This window comes from Lissotriton vulgaris, chromosome 12 (assembly GCF_964263255.1).
Source record: "Lissotriton vulgaris chromosome 12, aLisVul1.2, whole genome shotgun sequence".
In the NCBI taxonomy this organism is placed as follows: Eukaryota; Metazoa; Chordata; class Amphibia; order Caudata; family Salamandridae; genus Lissotriton; species Lissotriton vulgaris.
In genome coordinates this window covers 771,855,364-771,875,263 of record NC_141700.1, presented here as the reverse complement: position 1 = coordinate 771,875,263, position 19,900 = coordinate 771,855,364, and the positions used below count along the sequence as shown (strand labels likewise).

General features: G+C 50.6%; 1 protein-coding gene across 2 annotated transcripts in view; it reads left to right on the top strand.

Annotated features, from left to right (window-relative positions):
* The window catches only part of GIGYF1 (GRB10 interacting GYF protein 1), a 1,483,862-nt gene that overhangs the window by 1,035,333 nt on the left and 428,629 nt on the right, over window positions 1-19,900 (top strand). For both annotated transcript variants that reach the window (XM_086946110.1, XM_086946109.1), the window contains one exon: window positions 19,700-19,782. In XM_086946110.1, coding sequence (XP_086802236.1) covers window positions 19,700-19,782 — 83 coding nt within the window. The remainder of the gene's footprint in view (window positions 1-19,699; window positions 19,783-19,900) is intronic.

The window sequence follows — 19,900 nt, the reverse complement described above, 5'->3', positions numbered from 1 at the left end:
TACTCGCCGAATTTAAGGCATTTACCTTTTGATCTCTTGCTAATTCTTACTGGATCCATAAATGAAAGGATGTCTAACTAAATCTGCCAACATTTTAACTATAAATCTCACTATTTGTACACCGGCCAGGACGGATGAGACCATTAATATAGGAACACACTGCGCAAAGCCCTGAAGAAGTCCGGTTTCGGACGAAACGCGTTGGCTATTTTTTATCTGCGAGTGTTTCAACAAATAAAGAGAACAAAACGAAGAAAAATTGACTTGTACTAATTCCTTGGGAGAACAGTTTGACTTTACCTTGGTTATAAAATGAATGTTGATTGAACACTAACATTGTGTTTGTTATACAGCCTTTTGGTGTGCGAGGTCAACTTGTGAAAATAGATATATGGAACAAATTTATTTGTTCTAAATTGGGTTCTAGGGGGTTGTATCCCAGACCATTCGCACCCTCGCTTTGAGTAACTGTTGGGAACCTGACTTGTGGTGCGGCACTTAAAGCCTCAATCCCCTTCCTTGTTGTGATGATGGATATCTGACTATGGTTGCCCCCAACTTTTTGCCTGGTGTTTAGCTGATTTTTCGACTTAGTTGACCTGGGACCCTGCTATTCAGGACCCCAGGCCCACTGCTCTCTCTGTAAAACGGATTCCATGTACCTTAGGTACATATCTAACTGGATACTGGGTCACCTTATCAGTACCTGTACAGTGTACCTTAGGTACCTAGGGCATAGGTGCACTCAGGGCCTACCAGGGACTGCAGCATGTATTATGCCACCCCTGGCTGGCCATCCAAATCTGACACAACTGGCTGATCAATCAGCTGGGGCAAGGTGGTGTAATCAGCCTTTGCTTTAGATATAGTATACCTATAAAGACTTGGCTCTTTGGACAGAAAGCCTAGTACCTCTCCCTGCATCCCTCTCTGCTGCTGCGGTTTCTTTTCAGCGCCGGGACACCTCCTCGCGAGGTAGCTGTTCGCGCTTTACAAGAATCAGTATTATTATTATCTAAACCTAAAATGGACACATATACTCCTATAAGTCACTCCTATGGCAGGCCTTAACAATCCTGGAGGCATAGTGCTTGGAATTATTTGAGATAGTGCTCTGACATGAGCTGAGCCTGTCTACAGCTTTCGGAACCAAGTCCTTTAGCTGTTTCCATGATGGCGTTATACCATATACTCTTAAGTGCATTATAACCTCGCGTTTATTGCTAACTTTGGCATAGTATTATCAAAACATGTCGAGTAAGGTGTCATACGAATTGGAATACTACCCCCTCGCCAATTCTGTCGACGGGGGTAGCATTCCACCCTTCTAGAGGGACACGACATGTACCTAACTGTGAACCCCGGTTAACGTTAACTCGAGCCTCAGCATCACAAAATGGATGCTGCCACCGCAGACACAAGTATGACCTCCTGCTGCTGGGAGTCCTTCCAGCGAGGGAGGCTTGGACAAAGGGTTTCCTGCCTTGGGAGGTGCTTGCACCACCCCAGACAGGATTTTGTGTATTAGGTAGGACCGGGCTGAAAGGAATGAGACATGCCTGGGGCACACAAGGTGCCCTGTGCATACACCGGTTCAAACCAGTTGCTGGGGCACTCAAGCCCCAGCTCTGGCACGCCACCGGACAAAGGATAGGGGTGTAACCACCCCCCTTCCTGGTCTCACCCATAGGAGGGACCTAGTGATAGTACAGCCCCCTTTAGCAGGATAAAGGTAGGAGCTGGTCCCATTCCAAATCAGATTAATCCTGAACTGAAACTCTACAAGAAGAAACTCTGGACTTCGACTTTCCACACAGAAGACTGAAGAAATCTCCCTTTTGGGCAAGGAGTGTCCACCCTGCACAAGCAGGCACCATTCGCGTCCAGCGGCTTCACTTTGTTGTCTTCCCTCGAGGATCCAGACTTCAGAGCCCGACGAGACCCAGATTCCCAGACCTCTCCGACCTCTACCTACATCTGCAGCACAGCTGAGATCCGTGGGTGCGACGAGACACGTGTGACCGGCCATCTTGGAGAAACTGCACTTCGCTTCCAGCACGACTTCTGAGGTAACCTCGATGAAGTGCTTTGTGGACTAAGAAGCCCCAGCCCCGAGCAGCTCCTGCACCGAAGACCAGCCCTCCAGCATCCACGAGATCTACGTGGGGCCCTTCTGCTTGTTTGCTGCTCGACGCGTTGTCTGGTCACTTGCCGGCTGGCTAGTGGCCTCCTAGACGACGATCCACGACATCATCACTGCTGGTCTGGTTGCTCCAGACTGGCCCTTGCTTCCTTCCATAAGAGAGGCATCCTGGACCCTCCTGGTCCGCACCAGACGTCTTTTCCACTCACCGCGTGGGTTGCCTTTGCCAAGGCCTGTAGACTCCAAATCCGGATCTGACACCGCCGACAGCGAGAGCCTGCATGGGACAGCTCGTGCCTCCATCCTGGTCATCGAAGACACCACCTGGTCCATGTGGCTGCAGAGTCAAGCGTCCACTCTCCACCTGATCGCGACGACATCCTCTGGTTCCTTCCTAGTTCCACTCCAATCACTGGCTAGTGACTGTGAACATTGTCCCCTCTGCTTTCAGGTCCTCTTCTTCCTCGATCCACCCTTGGGGCGCACCGGACATCTTCCTCCTGGTCGCCTGCAGCATCTTTTCTTTCAGGCTCCATAGACTTCAATACAGAAACCCGACACAACTTCGCACCTATGCACCCGCAGCCCGTGGGTGAGGTAACCAGAGCATTTCGGTGCTCAAGGGTAGATTGACTCTCCTAGTGTCCAGTTCCACAGTCGTATTAGTCCTAACTAGTTAGCATTGTCCGTACTCACCTTTTACTTGAACTGTCCTGTCCATAGACGTTGTTACGCATCTCGCGTGTGAGTTCACACTCTGCACGCGCGTTCCCTGGGCCTCCTATTACCTACCTAAAGTTAGGATAGTGTAGTCCCAGCGATCCTACAGCCTCTGGACAGCTCCATTTCCTTAATCGACTTCCTTATACCATTTACTTAGTATATGGTTTGTTGCGCCCCTAGGTCAACATTGTAACTCGTGCAACTTAACGTATTTTTCTTAAGAGTCTTGTAATGTGCTTAGCCCTCTGATCTCATAAAGAGTTGAGGTGTATGTTAGTTAATAAATATCTTGTTTATTTTCATAACTACCTGTGTGGTGTCCTTTCATTTGGTATTCAAGGCGTTATATGTGGTAAAAAAGCTGGCTTCACATGCCAAGAGTTTAGCCTAAGACTGCTTTGTCCATGCTACCATTAGGATAGCTGGTCTATAAGGTTGACTTACAACCAATCACCATAAGGGTTGTTTGGACTGATACAAGGTGATCACTAGAACTAGTGAGCATCATATATCAGGCCAACTTCTCACAACACTGCGTACCTCTTGGGCCGTTACACCCACTCTCTGTGGGACACAGTCGCTGACGTGCTGCCACAATGTCCGGAGGAGGCCTGGACTAAACTCGCCTAAGCTCTTGCGGAGGGTCGAGATTTGGCACGGTATTCCATCCGGTGTGGGCTGGATACTACGGACTCACTGGGCAGAGCAATGGCAACGACGGTGGCGATTCGTCGCCACGCCTGGTTGAGGTCCGTCAACTTTTCGGCTGATGTCCAAAACACCCTTATGGGCATGCCACTTGATGGCCGTCGCCTCTCTGGCGACAAGGCAGACAGTGCGCTTGAGCGCTTTAAGGACTCCCGGGCTACGGCCAAGTCCTTGGGCCTCTTGGCCCGCGCCAGCAAACGGCTGCCTTTCGCTCCTTTCGTGGCCAAGGAAGGGGCGCCCCCACACATCCTGCCAGCCACGGGCTGCAGACTACCATCCAGCGCGGTGGCGGACGTGGAAAGCGCTGTGGCGGCGGTCGGGGACAACGGCGAGGCCAGTCAACACCTACCCCTGCAGCATCCGCCTCAAAACCCTCCAAGTCCGAGCTTTCAGGCCCATGTGACGCCAGTGGGGGGCAGGGTTTGCCATCTCCACCGGCGCACTGTCAAATCGGACAGGTGGGTGCTGCCAATCGTCCCAAGGGGCTACTCCCTCCCCTTCGAGGCGTCCCCTCCAGCCATGCCACCGCAGTACCACCGCGTGTCGGGGGATCACTTGAAACTTACACAAGAGGAAGTTACGGCCCTCTTGGCTAAGGGGGCCATCGAGTGCGTTCCTGGGCCAGAAGTAGGGTGTGGTTGTTACTCCCACTACTTTCTGGTACCCAGGAAGGGCAAAGGGGTCCTACACCCTATCTTGGACCTGCGGAACGTCAACGTCTTCCTCCGGAAGGAGAAGGTCAAGATGATGACACTGGCTCAGCTCTTAGCTGCCCTGGACCCGGGAGACTGGATGTTAGCGTTAGTCCTGCAGGACGCTTATTTTCATATCCCCGTCCTGCCAGCCCAAACAGCGTTACCTGCAGTTCACGGTAGGCCACAAGCACTTTCTGTTTTCCGTGGTCTCCTTAGGCCTTACCAGCGCCCCACGGGTGTTCACGAAAGTGATGGCGGTGGTCGCAGCTCATCTGTGCAGGTTAGGGGTTTCAGTCTTTCCCTACCTCGACGACTGGTTGTTGAAGGCCGCCTCGCCCCAGACAGTAGTCAGCCACCTCCAGACTGCGGCCGACCTCCTACACCTGCTGGGGTACTCCATCAATGTGCCGAAGTCACACCTGTGTCCCTCTCAGAAGTTCCTCTTCATCGGAGCAGTTCTAGACTCTGCGCAGTTTCGGGTTTATCCTCCCGAACAGCGGGTTCGGGATATTCAGGCTCTGATTCCGATCTTTCAGCCGTTATTCAGAGTCTCGGTCAGGTTGACGCTGCGGCTTCTGAGGCTGATGGCCTCCTGCATCCTTCTGGTGCATCACGCCAGGTGGCGGATGCGGGCTCTGCAGTGGGACCTGAAGTTTTTGGGCCCAGTATCGGGGCAACCTGTCCGACCATGTCTTGATCTCGGAGGGCACTGCAAGACAGTTGCAGTGGTGGCTCAAGGACCGCGACTGGGTCAGTGGCAGATCCCTCTCCCTACCCCAACCGGAGCACGTAGTTGTGACTGCGTCCCTCCAGGGCTGGGCCACATGGGAGAGGCGGAGATCAGAGGCCTCTGGTCTCCGGTGGAGTCCCGGCTCCACATCAACCTTCTGGAGCTGCGGGCGATCCGGCTTGCACTGAAGGCATTCCCCCCCCCCCCCCCCCCCCCCCCCCCCCCTCTGACCGGAGGAGTGTAGTGCAGGTGTTCACAGACAACACCACCGCCATGTGGTACTGCAACAAACAGGGCGGGGTGGGGTCGTGGACCCTATGCCAGGAGGCTCTGCGCCTCTGGCAGTGGCTGGAACATCAGGGCGTGAACCTGGTGGTTCAACACCTGGCAGGTTCCCTGAACGCCATGGCGGACGAACTCCGCCGTCGGTGCATGATGGATCACACATGGCGTCTGAACTCTGACGTGGCGCAAGGCCTCTTTCAGCAGTGAGGAGAGCCTTGGTTAGATCTATTCGCCACAGAAGAGAACACGCAATGTCATCAATTTTGCGCATTGGAATTTCCAAGGCGGCACTCGCTCGGAGACGCTTTTCATCGCGAGTGGAGCTGCGGTCTGTTTTATGCCTTTCTGCCTATACCACTTCTGCCTATTCCACTTCTGCCCAGAGTGCTGAAGATCAGACGCAACCGGGCCTAAGTTATCCTTGTGGCTCCGGACTGGGCACGAAGATATTGGTATCCCGAGTTACTCAGCATGTCTGTCGATGCCCCGATTCGTCTGCCTCTTCAGGAGGACTTTCTGTAGCAGCAGCAGGGGACGGTCCTCCACCCAAACCTGTCCAGTCTCCACCTCCATGCTTGGAGATTGAGCGGCGACAGTTGAGACCATTTGACTTGCCTCCTGAAGTTTGTAATGTGAGAGTGGCAGCCAGGCGTCCATCCACAAAGTCTGTATAAGCCTGCAGGTGGAACAGATTTGTGGCATGGTGCACATCAAAGGCTGTGGATCCACTCTGTCCCCCCTTCTGAGGTTCTCCTCTTCTTCTTTTCTCTTGCCCAGCAGGGCTCTGCTCTGGGAACTATCAAGGGCTACCTTTCTGCCCTTTCCGCCTTCTTAAGGCTACCTGATCAGCCTTCTTTGTTCAAGTACCCGATTGTAAATAGGTTCTTGAAGGGCATCACTCATATGTTCCCCCCCTGTTCCTTTCGTGATGCCCCAGCGGGACTTGAACCTGGATCTTATTTATTTGATGTGCGCTCCTTTTGAGCCGCTTCATAACTGTCCTCTGTCTTCTTACCTTGAAGACTCCTTTCCTGGTTGCCATCACCTCTGCCAGGAGAGTGAGTGAGCTCCAGGCTCTTTTCTCCTTGCCTCCTTTCCTTTCTGTCCATCTGGACAAGGTGGTGTTGCGGACAAGACCCTCTTTCCTGCCCAAGGTAGTAACAGCCTTCCACATTGGGCAGTCCATCACTTTGCCCACCTTCTTTCCGCCTCCGCATCCCTCTAAAGAGGAAGAGCGGCTCCACCGTCTGGACCCAAAACGTGCGCTCTCATACTATCTGGATCGCACACGCCAGTTCCGGGTGGACGACCAACTCTTAGTTGGTTACGTGGGCGCTAAGAAGGGACGGGCGGTGCACAAACGGACTATCTCTCGGGTTGTGTTGTGTAGCAAGGCATGCTAATCTTTAGCTAAAAAGGAACCTCCTGTTGGGCTGAGGGCCCATTCCACTCGGGCCACAGCGGCTACTACTGCCCTGGGCTGGGGAGTCCCCTTGCAGGACATCGGTCAGGCAGCTACGTGGGCCTCTCAGCACACGTTCGCAAGACACTACTGCCTAGACAGCCAAATCCGGAGGGATGGCTTCTTTGGCTGTTCCGTCCTCCCGGACTTTCTTGTGTGATTATTGGTTTGCAGACCCACCACCGGGGTTGGTATTTCTGGGGTATCTATTTTAAGGTAAGGAATCTAAATCTAACCTGTTTCTTTCAGATGCACAAGTTACTTGCCTTCGGCAGTAGTTGGTATTAGATTCCTTACCGCCCCACCCATCCTCCCTGTTCTGCGAACCAATATCTAGGGTTAAGGTCATGACAGCATCTGACAACTGCTGCTCCGCAATCCGCAACTGCCAGGAGACCCCAAGAAAAGGCTTAAATATAAAGATTTTAGAATGGGAGTAATATCAGTTAAATAGAGCAAAACCTTATGTTCGAGGCATGTGGGCTGCTAAAATCATATCTTGTGCATAGATCGCCGCCTAGTGTTTGGTCCGGATGATTGCACTTGTTGTCCTGGAAGAGTTTTCGAAGTATCACGAGATAGGTGACTCCTCCCCTGGACTACAGTGCGCATGGGCATCCTCTCCATCCTCTGTTTTTTTCCGCCATTAGGTTCGGATGCAAACTCCTATACTCCAACTTCGGAAGCGAAAACAAAACTTTTCTAAAGGCCAAAAGGCCTTCGGTTCGACAGTATTGTTCTCGATCGGTACCTCTTTACTCGATCCAACCTTCCATCTCCAAGCGGTCGGCGACGCGGGCCGTTGGGCCTTTTCGACGCCACGTGAGCCGACCGTCGATGGAATGAAGCCCATTTAAAAGGTGCCCGCAATGCCACGCCAAGTTCCCACATACTGATGAGCACTCAGTATGCAAGAAGTGCCTTTCCCCAGACCATAAAGAGGAAAGCTGTCCAGCCTGTGCAGTTTCGATCCAAGAAAACTATTCCGAACTGACGTGCAGCCAGGCAAGAAATGCAGCGACAGGCACCAGACCCGGACAACATCTTCGATGACGACCAGAAACTACAAAAGGCGCCGGAATCGGACCTAGAGATCGTTACCGTAGAGGACTATTTGGACTCCGATGATGAGATCCCGCCGGATCAAATCGGGAGTACCCTGCCCCGACACCATCTACCCCAATAACAACGGCTCCGGTCAAGGCACCGCCAAAAGGCCTTAGCCAAGATCATAAAGTTTTGATTGCCTCGCCATCTGGCTCGGCTCCGAAACCTTCTGAAACCCCAGGGCCTTGTAACATCGTCCCGAAGGTTCCAGAGCCAAAGAAGGTCGCCCACCCGAAGGGCGTCGATCCGAAAGCGGCCGTACAGCCAAAGAGTGTTAAGCCGAAAAAGACTGTCGACCCCAAGAAGGCCGCACAGACCAAAACTGTCGAGCCGAAACACGCCGTCGAACCGAACAAGGCCACACAACCCAAGGGCGCCGAACCAAAGAAAGTCGCCAACCCAAACAAGCCTTCAGCACCGAAAAACGTTGACCCAACAAAAGGCGCCGTACCGAAGGACGCGTCCAAGCCGGAACATCCTCTCGGACCAAAAACACCGGATCCGAAGAAGCCAGTCGATCCAAAAGGGACAATCGACTCCGGGAAAGATGCTCAGCCGAAAAAACTAAAAACCCCAGTCGATACCAACAAAAACATCGTCTCGGGAGATACCACTTCCCCGAAAAAACCTACGGAGCACAAAACGCGTCGACCCGAAAGACAGTCGACCCGAAAAAAGGCCCTGAGCCGAAAAAGCCGGTTCCTAAGCCTAAAGTAGTATACACACCAAAGCCTAAGGTTCAACCCAGGACTGTTGAGGAAGAACTCTTCCACCCAGATCCCTCAGACGACCAAGCAAAACATTTTATTTATCCAGACTGGTAAAGTTACCATCCTGCATGGGAATAAGAGGCCTTTGGACTTTGAACCTCAGTCCCCCATTCCAATGAAGAAAAAAGGACTTTGGGACTTCTCCTTCTAGACCCTTCATTCCTTTTCAACTTATTATACCTACTACTCCTTTCAATCCTTATATTCCTTACTCTCCCTCTCATAACAGGGACGACAAGGGTAACACAGGGGATGAGCCACAGCCTGAATATGACTTCCCACAGAACACTGACCCTCAGGAACCATGGGAAGAGCCAACTGACCCCTATAACACCCATCCCATCCCTGACATGTCCTACTAAACAGTCTCCTACTGACGACACAGTAGATTTTAATCAGCTCATAGATAGGGCTAAACAGTTCCACAACGAGGATATGCATAATGACCCCGTTAAAGACTTCTTGTTTGACACCTTCCCTACTTCTGAAAAAAGTGTCAAAACACTTCCCATGTTAAAGGGAGTTCTGAACCATGCACCTGACATATTTAAGGACACAGCCAGGGCACGAGTAATGAACCCCAGAATAGAGAAAAAGTATAGGGCGGCCCCTACAGACCATACTTACATCAAAGGGCAGTTACCACTTGATTCACTGGTAGTGGCCAACGGACTTAAAAGGGCCAACTCCCAAACAACCGGGGAAGCACCTCCCCCGATGACAAAGAGTCAAAGATACTAGAGGCATCAGGGAAAAGAGTAGCGGCACAGGCCTCAAACTCGTGGAGGATAGCTAATACACAAGCTCTACTGGCTCGGTACGACAGGGCACATTACGACCAGCTAGAGACCCTAATGCAACACCTGCCTGAGCCTTTCAAAGCACAAGCCCAAGATCTCATACAGGTGGGAAAATTCATAACAAACGCCTCCATCAAATGTGCACTTGACGCAGTAGACACTGCAGCTAGGTCAATCAACACTAGCGTTCTACTCCGCAGACATGCATGGCTGCGTATTTCTGGTTTTAAAAATGAAGTACAGTCCACTATCCTTAACCAGCCTGTTAACCAGGACTTTCTGTTTGACCCTGCTGTCGATACCATTTTGGATAAAATGAAAAAGGACACAGACAGCAAAATCTATGGGGGCATTGCAATTTCAGCAGCAAAGGGGCTCCTTTCGTCGCTCCTCATATAGGGCAAACACAAGAGTGCATACCTCACAAACACCGGCCTCGTATAAAGGTAACGCACAAAGTTCCTTTGCGAAGATCACCACCAGAGGAGGCTACAGAGATAACAATACCAAGGGAAGAGGACGTGTAGGCAATAACACCAGAGCCTCCACTGCCTCAAAACAGTGACTCTATCACACTACCTCAGACCACATAACACCGGTCGGAGGCAGACTACAACAGTTCCTACCCGTCTGGAACACAATTACCACAGACAGGTGGGTGAGAGAAATTATCCAGTCTGGCTACTGCCTAGAACTGACTTCTACACCACCAAACATACCACCAAGACATTGTCTAATGTCCAGAGAACACATCACCCTATTACAACAAGAGGTGAACTGCATGCTAGAAAAGGGGGGCCATAGAGCAAGTCCCTTTCCAACAGCAAGGGAAGGGAGTGTACTCCCTATATTTCCTTATTCCCAAAAAGGACGGCTCTCTCAGGCCAATATTGGACCTCAGACCCCTAAATCAATACATACTGTCGGAGCACTTTCATATGATCACATTAAAGAAAGTGCTCCCGTTGCTACAATAGGGGGATTTCCTAGCAACACTAGACCTCAAAGATGCGTATTTCCACATACCCATCCATCCAGCCCACAGAAAATACCTCAGGTTCACAATAGAAGGTCAACACTACCAATTCAAGGTTTGCCCTTCGGGGTTACCACGGCTCCAAGAGTGTTTACAAAATGCTTAGCGACCGTGGCAGCACATCTTAGAAGGCAGCACGTCCATGTGTACCCTTACCTGGACGATTGGCTTATACAAGCAAAATCGTACCAACAATGCGCACAACACACGTCTCAAACAATCCAGCTGTTACACAGCTTGGGATTCTCAATCAACTACACAAAATCACATCTGCAACCATCCCACATACAGCAGTACCTGGGAGCCACCATAAACACCTCAGTGGCAAGGGCGTATCCAAACCCAGCAAGGATAGCCACTATGCAGACGCTCATTCGAAAATTCCAGCCACAACACTCTCTCCCAGCTCAAGTCTTCATGCAGCTCATAGGCATGATGGCCTCCTGCATATTCATTGTCCCCCATGCCAGACTACAAATGCGCCCATTACAGGAATGCCTAGCACGGTTGTGGAACCAGGCTCAAGGACAACTAAAAGAACTAGTTTTGGTAGACAGTCGCACTCACAACTCTCTACAGTGGAGGAACACACAAAACCTTTCCAAGGGGCGACTGTTCCAAGAGCCGGTTCCACAACTAGTACTCACAGCGGACGCATCCCTGACAGGCTGGGGAGCCCATCTCCTTCAATACACGGTACTCGGGCTCTGGACAAACCAGCAGAAAAGGCTGCATATCAACCAACTAGAGTTTCTAGCGATATTCCTAGCCCTAAAAGCATTTCAAAACTACTTGTACAGCAAGACGGTGTTGATCCGGATGGACAACATGACCGCAATGTACCATATCCAGAAACAGGGAGGAACGCACTCTCCACAGCTGTCCTATCTGGCACAGAGCATATGGAAGTAGGCGATTCCAAAAGACATTTTTCTCCTAGCAGAACACATCCCAGGGAAGGACAACCAAGTTGCCGACCTGCTCAGCAGGCACAGCCAGCAATTACACGAATGGGAGATTCACCTCCAAGTCCTGCAACCATTCTTCGAGGAGTGGGGTCACCCAGAAATAGACCTTTTCGCCACAAAAGAAAACTCCAAATGCCAATACTTTGCCGCCAGGTTCCCACATCCATTGTCACAGGGCAATGTGATATGGATGAACTGATCAGGCAGATTTGCGTACGCTTTTCCCCCAGCACCACTGATCCCGCTGGTGGCACGCAAACTGCGGCAACACTCCCTCACACTGATCCTAGTTGCTCCCACATGGGCGAGACAACCTTGGTACACAACATTCCTAGAACTCTCAGTAGTTCCCCATTAAAGACTACACCTTGCGCCTCATCTTCTAACTCAGAACCATGGAGAAATCAGACACCCAGATCCCAACCAAATTAACCTAGCGATCTGGCTCCTGAGGTTTTAGAGTTTGGATATCTTAACTTGCCCCCAGATTGCATGAATATCATTAGGGAGGCAAGAAAACCAACCACACGAGCGTGCTATGCAGCTAAATGGAAAAGATTTGTTAATCTGGAAGATTCCTTACCTTAGAATATCCCCAGGCGTCCGGAAATTTTTGCGTAGCAATACCCCTGCGCTCTCGTTAGACGTCACCGCGAGCATCCCCACAACCTCGGAGGAAGCGAAGTGCGCTGACTACTGCAGCCCCGCGCTGCACAAGGTATGAGATAGCCCCGTATCAAGTCGTTTCTAACTAAGCTTCCCATGGAACTTTTCCTAGTTAATCTCCAGTAAGCACAAGTAATATAAAGGCGGACATGATAAGATGTTCACCACATTACATGCTGCCCTGCAATCCTGCTTCAGTATTTGCCGTGCCTCACTGCTGTTTTAAGTTCGATCTTTTAAGGTCTCTAACACTGGACCATTTAACGTGCTAAACAATAATTTTAAATCAGTAATCCTGACCTCGATTTTTCTCTTAACCCCTCCAGAAAGGTGCGCGGTGTACAGAGAAGCCTACCATATGAAGAATTAACGATACCCCTTCTCCATTCTAAAGAAGTCAAATCGCAGTAATTTTCCGTGCAATGGCATCTCCCTTGTCAGTTGACTAATCAGCCGTTAGCATTCCCGCTGAAACCTCCCCCCATTGTACTTTATTTCAGAAACGCAAAGGAGCACGCTCAAGCCGCGACGCAAGATTCGCCGTCCGTCATTTTCGATGTAGGTAACCCCTGCATTTAGCTTGTATTAAAGTGTCATTTCACCACATAGTCAACTAATATTAGGTAATGCCATGTTTTCCAGGCTCTCCTCTATGTCCTGATGAAGACCCCAACATGAGGCAAGACTAACCCTTTAACGTACTCTGGGTCGAAACGTAGACTACGCCAAACCCTACACGCCCTAGGATCAAAAGAACGAATCAATCTTACCTATGTGTGATGTGCTTTGGGAACACTTATATTACCTTGATTGTAAAGGGGTTTTTATTTGAATGTGATGTACCAATGATGTACCAATGTCGGATTTCACAATTACATTGATAATATGTTGATGGTTTCTAAGTAATTATATGCAGTAACAAGTATAATGAATACACCTCTACATGGAATAAATACAATTTATCTTTGAATACTGCATACTTTACTCTTATTGCGCTAAGCTTACCCACAGTGAAATACAATTGTGGTGATTGTTGATGTGTATTAACATGAAATAATTGAAAAGTATATTTAACCAACTCGGACCACCCCTCTTTTTGTACTGACTGAGTGTGTACAACAAATGCTTAACGCTGTCCTCTGATAAAGCCTTACTGCTCGACAACACTTCCACAAATAGAGAGTAAGGAAATTATATACCCAACTGAGGCACGGCTGCCTACCAATAAGAGCATTTACTGCAAAATGGGCTAAAACAGATAATGAAACCTGCCCAGCATGTAATTATAATCGAGAAGATGTTGCACATGTCATGGTCTTCTGCCCAGCATATGGTACAATAAGAAAAGGCTGGCTAATTCCGCTATGCAGAAAGTTGGGCTTTAGGCAAAATATACAGGCGTGTAGAGTCTTGATGTATGACACATCACCTATTGTTTTTGCTGTCTCCCGCTTCTTACATAGTATGTGGCGCCGAGGAAAAGCTTTGTTTAGAGTCATTGGAAGTTTATCTGGCTTAACCTTTTCTCTTTTTTTCTTTCGATAAGAAAACTATTTTATCAAGACCGTCAACTGATAACTATCTGTATAATTAACTTTTTATCTTCATTTTGAATTGTATATTTTTGTTGTCTTATTTACTGTTCTTTGTATGTATTTTATTTGCACTTTTATGGTCTTTGACCGAAATAAAGTTATCTTATACATTTGCTATATACTTTTACCTGCTGCCTACCTTTGGGGTTCCACTGGACTCTGCGCACAGTATACCTCACTTTGGTATATTCTATACAGGGTCCGCTTTCTACAGTACTGCACAACTGCAGTGGTGGGCAGAGGCAGATCCCTCACCCTTCCCAAACCAAACCTTACAGTAGTGACAGATGCGTTACTCCTGGGATGAGGTGCCATTTGGGAGAGGCGGAGATCAGAAGCGTCTGGTCTCCGGTGGAGTAAGGGCTCCAGGTCAACGTGCTGAAGCTCCAGGGTTACGCCTGGCACTGACAGCATTCCTTCCCTCTCTCAAAGGGAAGTTGGTGCATGTATTCAAGGACAACACCACCGCCTTGTGGTACTGCAACAAACAGGGCGGGGTGGGGTCTTGAACCCTATGTCAGGAGGCTCTTTGCCTCTGGAACATCATTGCATGACCATGGTGGGTCAACACCTGGCAGGTTCTCTGAATGCCAGGACGGACAAGTTCAGCTAATGGTGCCTGGTAGATCACAAATGGGATCTTAATTCTGAGGTGGTGGATGGTCCCTTTGAGCGGTGGGGAGAGCCTTGGTTAGATCTGTTCGCCACCGAAGAGAACACGCAATGTCCACAATTGTGCGCATTGGAATTTCCAAGGCGGCACTCGCTCTGTGGTGCTTTTTGTCACAACTAGAACTGCGGCCTCCTGTATGCCTTTCCGCCTGTAGCACTTCTACCCAGAGTGCTGAAGATCAAGCGTGCCCAGGCACAAGTTATTCTTGTGGCTCTGGACTGGGCATTGAGAGTCTGGTACCCAGAACTCCTGAGCATAGCTATTAAACCTCCACTCAGACTTCCCCTTCGGGAGCATCTTCTGTCACAGGAGTAGGGGACGGTTCTGTAGTAGGGGATCTCTGTGTATAGTCATAATCTAGTGAATAGTCCCGCCCATGTGCGTGGACCCCGGCAATCAAAAATAATCTCTTAAGTTGTCAAAATAATGCAGAAACTGCAAAAACACTTAAGAGAGAATTTAAAGACAAATAATGCAGCCTATATCCACAGGCTACACTGTCCAGTACTTCAACTAGAAATTCCACCAAAAACAACACCACAAACAGAACAGCCTGCTAGTTTCTACCATAGAGAAACCTGCCTCCCCCAGACAAAGCCTCAGGAATGATACAGAGGAAGGTAGGGACAGACAAGCCCCATAGGCTGCCATTATGTGGCTTAAATAGGATACTGTGCCTTTAAGAGAACTTTCCAGACTTCTCCCAGTATCCCAGAATGCATAGCAGGTCCAACTTACTTTCAGTTCTTTTTTCCGGCTCCTGCTTACAGGACCCTGGCATTGAGCTCTCCCTTTTTCAAGGGTTTATTGAAATTGTTTTTGCACTTTTGACTTTTAAAAGTGTTGCAGTTACTGCTTGGTGTTCTCTTCTCCCTTTTGTGCTGTTTTTTAGGCGTTTTGGGGCTCCGAAATGCCTGGCCTTTTTGTTAAGTGCCCAGCATGTGAGAGGAAGAAGGCCAAAAGCGACCCCCATGATGTCTGCATCGTGTGCCTTCCAGAAGATCATGGCCCTGAGGAGTGTGTTATCTGCCAGCAGCTTTCTGCTCGGACCCTCAGGGACAGATTGAAGATCAGGCTGGCTGGCCTGGAGGATAGGCGTCTACGAGCTGCAGGTGGGTCTGGGCAGCCTGGGAGGGATCCCTCTGCTGAGGCCCCTGGGGGGCTCCCCGGGGGCAGGAAGTCCAGCAAACGATCCCATTCTCCGTCGACGTCGAGGACTTCGACGACGTCGAGAGGGATGACGACGGCGTGCTCCCCTTCTCCCCGGGGCTCCGGGTCGAGACGGCGTGACGGCTCGACGACGAAGGAGAAGCCGACGTCGAAGCCGCCGTCGACGTCTAGGTCTTCATACCGAAGGCGCAGGGACGTGTATCGACGCTCGCCGTCGAAGCGGCACCGACGGTCGTCGTCGAGGCGACATCGTCGATCGCCGTCGAGGCGACACCGCCGATCGACGTCGAGGGGCTCCTCGACGTCGGGAACATCGAGACGGCGGCGGTCGACGTCGAGGGCGGACCGCCCGACGTCGAGAGGGCGACGTGAGAGGTCGCGGAAGAGGAGATCGACGTCGAGGAGTCGACGTTCGACGCCGAGGATGAGAGGGTCGACGTCGAGGGGACGACGTTCGACGCCGGAGTCCAGGAAGCGCCATTCGACGCGGGAGAAGCGTCGTTCTGCGTCCAGCAGACAGCGGTCAGCGTCGAGGAGTAGGTCACCCTCTCCAAAACGACACAGAGGGGGCTCTAGTCCCAGGAGTCACGCTGCTTCCAGTGGACGCAAGAGGAAGCGGTCGCCTGCGGATGGGGATGGCTCTCCGCACCCGTCCCCTAAAGGGTCACCGGGCTCGGTGTACTCGGAAGTGTACACTCCATCTCGGCCCAGGACTCCTACTCCTCCACCCGTACCTAGGGAGGACCCTCCGCCCAAACCACCACTGCCTTCGGGGGATCCTTCTCCACCTCCGGTCCCTCCGCATGGGCCCACCCCGCAGCCGAAGGTTCCTCCGCCGAGGTCCACTTCACTGCCGTCCCTGCCTGCTCCTCCCAAGGGGACCCCGAAACCGAAACCCCGGGAGGATCCGAAGAGACCCCGTGAGGAACCACGGAAGACTATGGTTGCCCCCAACTTTTTGCCCTGTGTTTTAACTGGTTTTTGACATAGTCGACCTGGGGCCCTGCCAATCAGGACCCCAGGCCTACTGCTCTCTCTGTAAAATGGATTCCATGTACCTTAGGTACATTTCCAATTGGTACTGGGCCACCCTATCAGACCCTGTAACTCAGGGCATGGGTGTACCCAGGGCTGCCAGGGGCTGAAGGATGTATTATGCCACACCTGGCTGGCCTCCTAAATTTGACACAACTGGCTGCATGACAGCTGGGGCAAAGTTGTGTAATCACCCTTTGCTGTAGGTGTAGTATACCTATACCTAACCCTAAAATGGACACACAGATTCCTATCAGTCACTCCTATGGCAGGCCTTAACAATCCTGAAGGCAGAGTGCTTGGAATCGTGTGAGATGGTGCTCTGGCATGAGCTGAGCCTGTCTGCAGCTTGCGGAACCTAGCTGTTCCATGATATCGCATACCATATACTCTTAAGTGCATTATAATCCTTGCGGTTAAATGCTATCTTTGGTATTGCTTTATCAAAACATGTCGAGTAAGGTGTCATACGAATTGGAATACTAACCCCTCGCCAATTCTGGTGACAGGGTTAGCATTCCACCCTTCTAGAGGGACACGACATGTATGTAACTGTGAACCCCGGTTAAAGTTAACTGAAGCCTCAGCTCCAAAAAATGGATGCTGCCACCACAGACACGAGTCTGACCCCCTACAGCTGGGAGTCCTTCCAGCGAGGGGAGCCTGGACAAAGGGTTTCCAGTCAGGGGCGGTGCTAGCACTGTCCCAGACATGGTTTTGTGTATCCTGGGTAGGCAGGGCTTTTCAGGAAGGTGACTGCTGAGTGGCACCCCGGTGCTCACTACGCATAGGCGAGTCTGAACCAGTTCCAGGGGCACACCAGCCCCTGGCCTGGGGAATTCCGGCATGGCAGAGGGGTGTAACCCCCCCCTCCTAGTCCCACCCATAGGCAGGACCTAGTCACCGGGTCAGCCCCCTTTTTTAGTATAAAGATGGGAGTGGGCCCCCTGTTCAAATTAGATCATCTTTGGAATCAAGACACGACTTTCTGCGAAAGGACTTCAAGATTTCCTTCTTCAAGATTCTCCCTTGTGGCTAAGGAGTAGTCACCCTGCATCAAGCGGGCACCATCCTAAGAACACTGCGGTCTGCTGCAAGTCCTTCATCACGAATCCGACGACCCAGCTCGACGAGACCCGGCTTCCCTGGCACCTCTGACCTCTACTCACCTCTACAGCAAAGCTGAGAACTGTGAGTGCGACGAGACCTCGAGGGACCGACGATCGCCAAGACTGCACGACTTCTTTGCAACAAGCCCACCGAGTCTTCCACTGGTGAGTGCTTTGGGGTCCGAGAAGCCCCAACCCTGAGCAGCTCCAGCACCGAAAATCAGCCCTCCAGCATCTCCACGATCTGCGTGGGGCCCTTCTGCTTTTGCGTGCTCACCGCGCTGAGTGGCTACTAGCCGGCTGGCTTGTGGCCTTCTACACGACGCCCGACGACATCACTGCTGCTGGTCTGGTTGCTCCAGACTGGCCCTTGCTTCCTTCTTTAAGAGAGGCACCCCGGACCCTCCTGGTCCACTCCAGACGCCATTTTGAGTCCACCGCGTGGGCTTGAATTTGCCAAGGCTTTGTTGCCCACTCCTTGGTCCAGCGACGCCGACAGCTTCATCCATCGTGGGACAGATCGCTCCTCCATCCTGGTCGCCGACAACGCCTCCTGGTCCGTGAGATCTGCGGTCACAGCGTCACCCACTCACCTTGTCGAGGTGGCTACCATCCGGTGCCCTCCTGGTGCCCACTGACTACTGGCTAGTAGTCTCGAACTTGGTCCCCTCTGCTTTCAGGTGTCATCTTCCATCGATCCAGGCTTGGATCCACCGATCTTTCTTCACTGGTCGCCTGCCAGCAACTTCTTTCTTCCAGGCTCCTGGTCCGGCAACGAGGATTCCCGACGTCTTTTGAGTCCTATGCAGCTGCAGCCCCTGGGCTAGGTAACTTCGGCATTTCGGTGCCCCAGCATAGCCTCACTATCCAAGGGTCAGAATCCACTTTCGTTTTCCTCCTACCAGGTCGGGTTCGCCCGAGAACACTAACTTTGCAATTTCTAGCTACCATAGACTTTGTCCCGCATCACGCGTGAGAGTGCACACTCTGCACCCGAGTCCCCTGGGTCTCCTAGAAGTAATCTAACGATTCTATAGTCAAGTCGTAGCGATTCCAAAGGCTATTAGTACTGTACTTACCTGCTAGTAATTTCGCATTCCACTTTCTGAGTATATGGTTTTACGTGCCCCTCGGGCATTTGTATATACTGTGCTAACTTAAGTATTTTTGCAAGAGTTTTGGTTTGTGCTTAGTACCCTGTCCTCATAAAGAGTACAGGGCTGTTGTGATTCTTAATAAATAACTGTTTATTTTCATAACACTTGTGTGGTGTCCTTTCACTGGGTATTCAAGGGGTACATGTGTGGTATAACAGCTGGCTTAACACGCCCTCTCGAGTCTTTAGCCTTAGACTACTCGTATCCACGCTACTAGGATAGCTGGTCTATAAGGTTGACTTACAACCAATCATCAATAAGGGTTGCTGGACTGATACATAGTGTTCACTAGAATAGTGAGCACTGCATATCAGGCCACCTTCTCACAGTATTGCTGGGGTATCTATTCTAAGATAAGGTATCTATAACTTCCTGTCTCTTTCTGATGAACAAATTGCTTACCTTCAGTAATGATGTATCTTTAAGAGACACAGGTTCGTTATAGATTTCTTACTGCCCTACCCATACTCCTTGCTCTGCACACAGACTTCTAGGGACAGGGACTCTTACAGGGCCCTTGTTGTGGTGCACCAGTGGTTGGTGTCTTGCATAGTTCTGCACTTCTTGTGTGGAGGGTCGTGTCAGAACTGACGTCAGCATGCAGGGGTGACATCTAAGTAGGCACCGCGATGTCATCCTGGTGACCACGACGGATGCGGAGTTGATAGATACCACCTACCAACACACAGGGATACTGAGGAAAAAAATCTCCGGATGGTAAAGAATCCATAACCTATGTCTCTTACAGATAAATCGTTACCGAAGATAAGTAACTTGTTCATATTGCTCAGTCTGTTATAACTCGAAATCTGCCCATTTTCCGTTTATTTGCTCTCACTGCTTTGCTATTCTGTGTTTTTTTTTTAGGCAGTGAAGCCAGTTTATGGGATTTACCAATTAATCCTTCTACTCAGGGTCCAATCTTAGAACACCTTCAATTGCAACATAAAGTAAGTGTAACATTTGGAAAATGAAATTCTTGTATATTTGCTGGTAGCATTTTTCATTGTGCTTCATATTCCTCAATAGTCAGCAAAGTACTCCTCTTTTTATTGAGATACTGTGTGT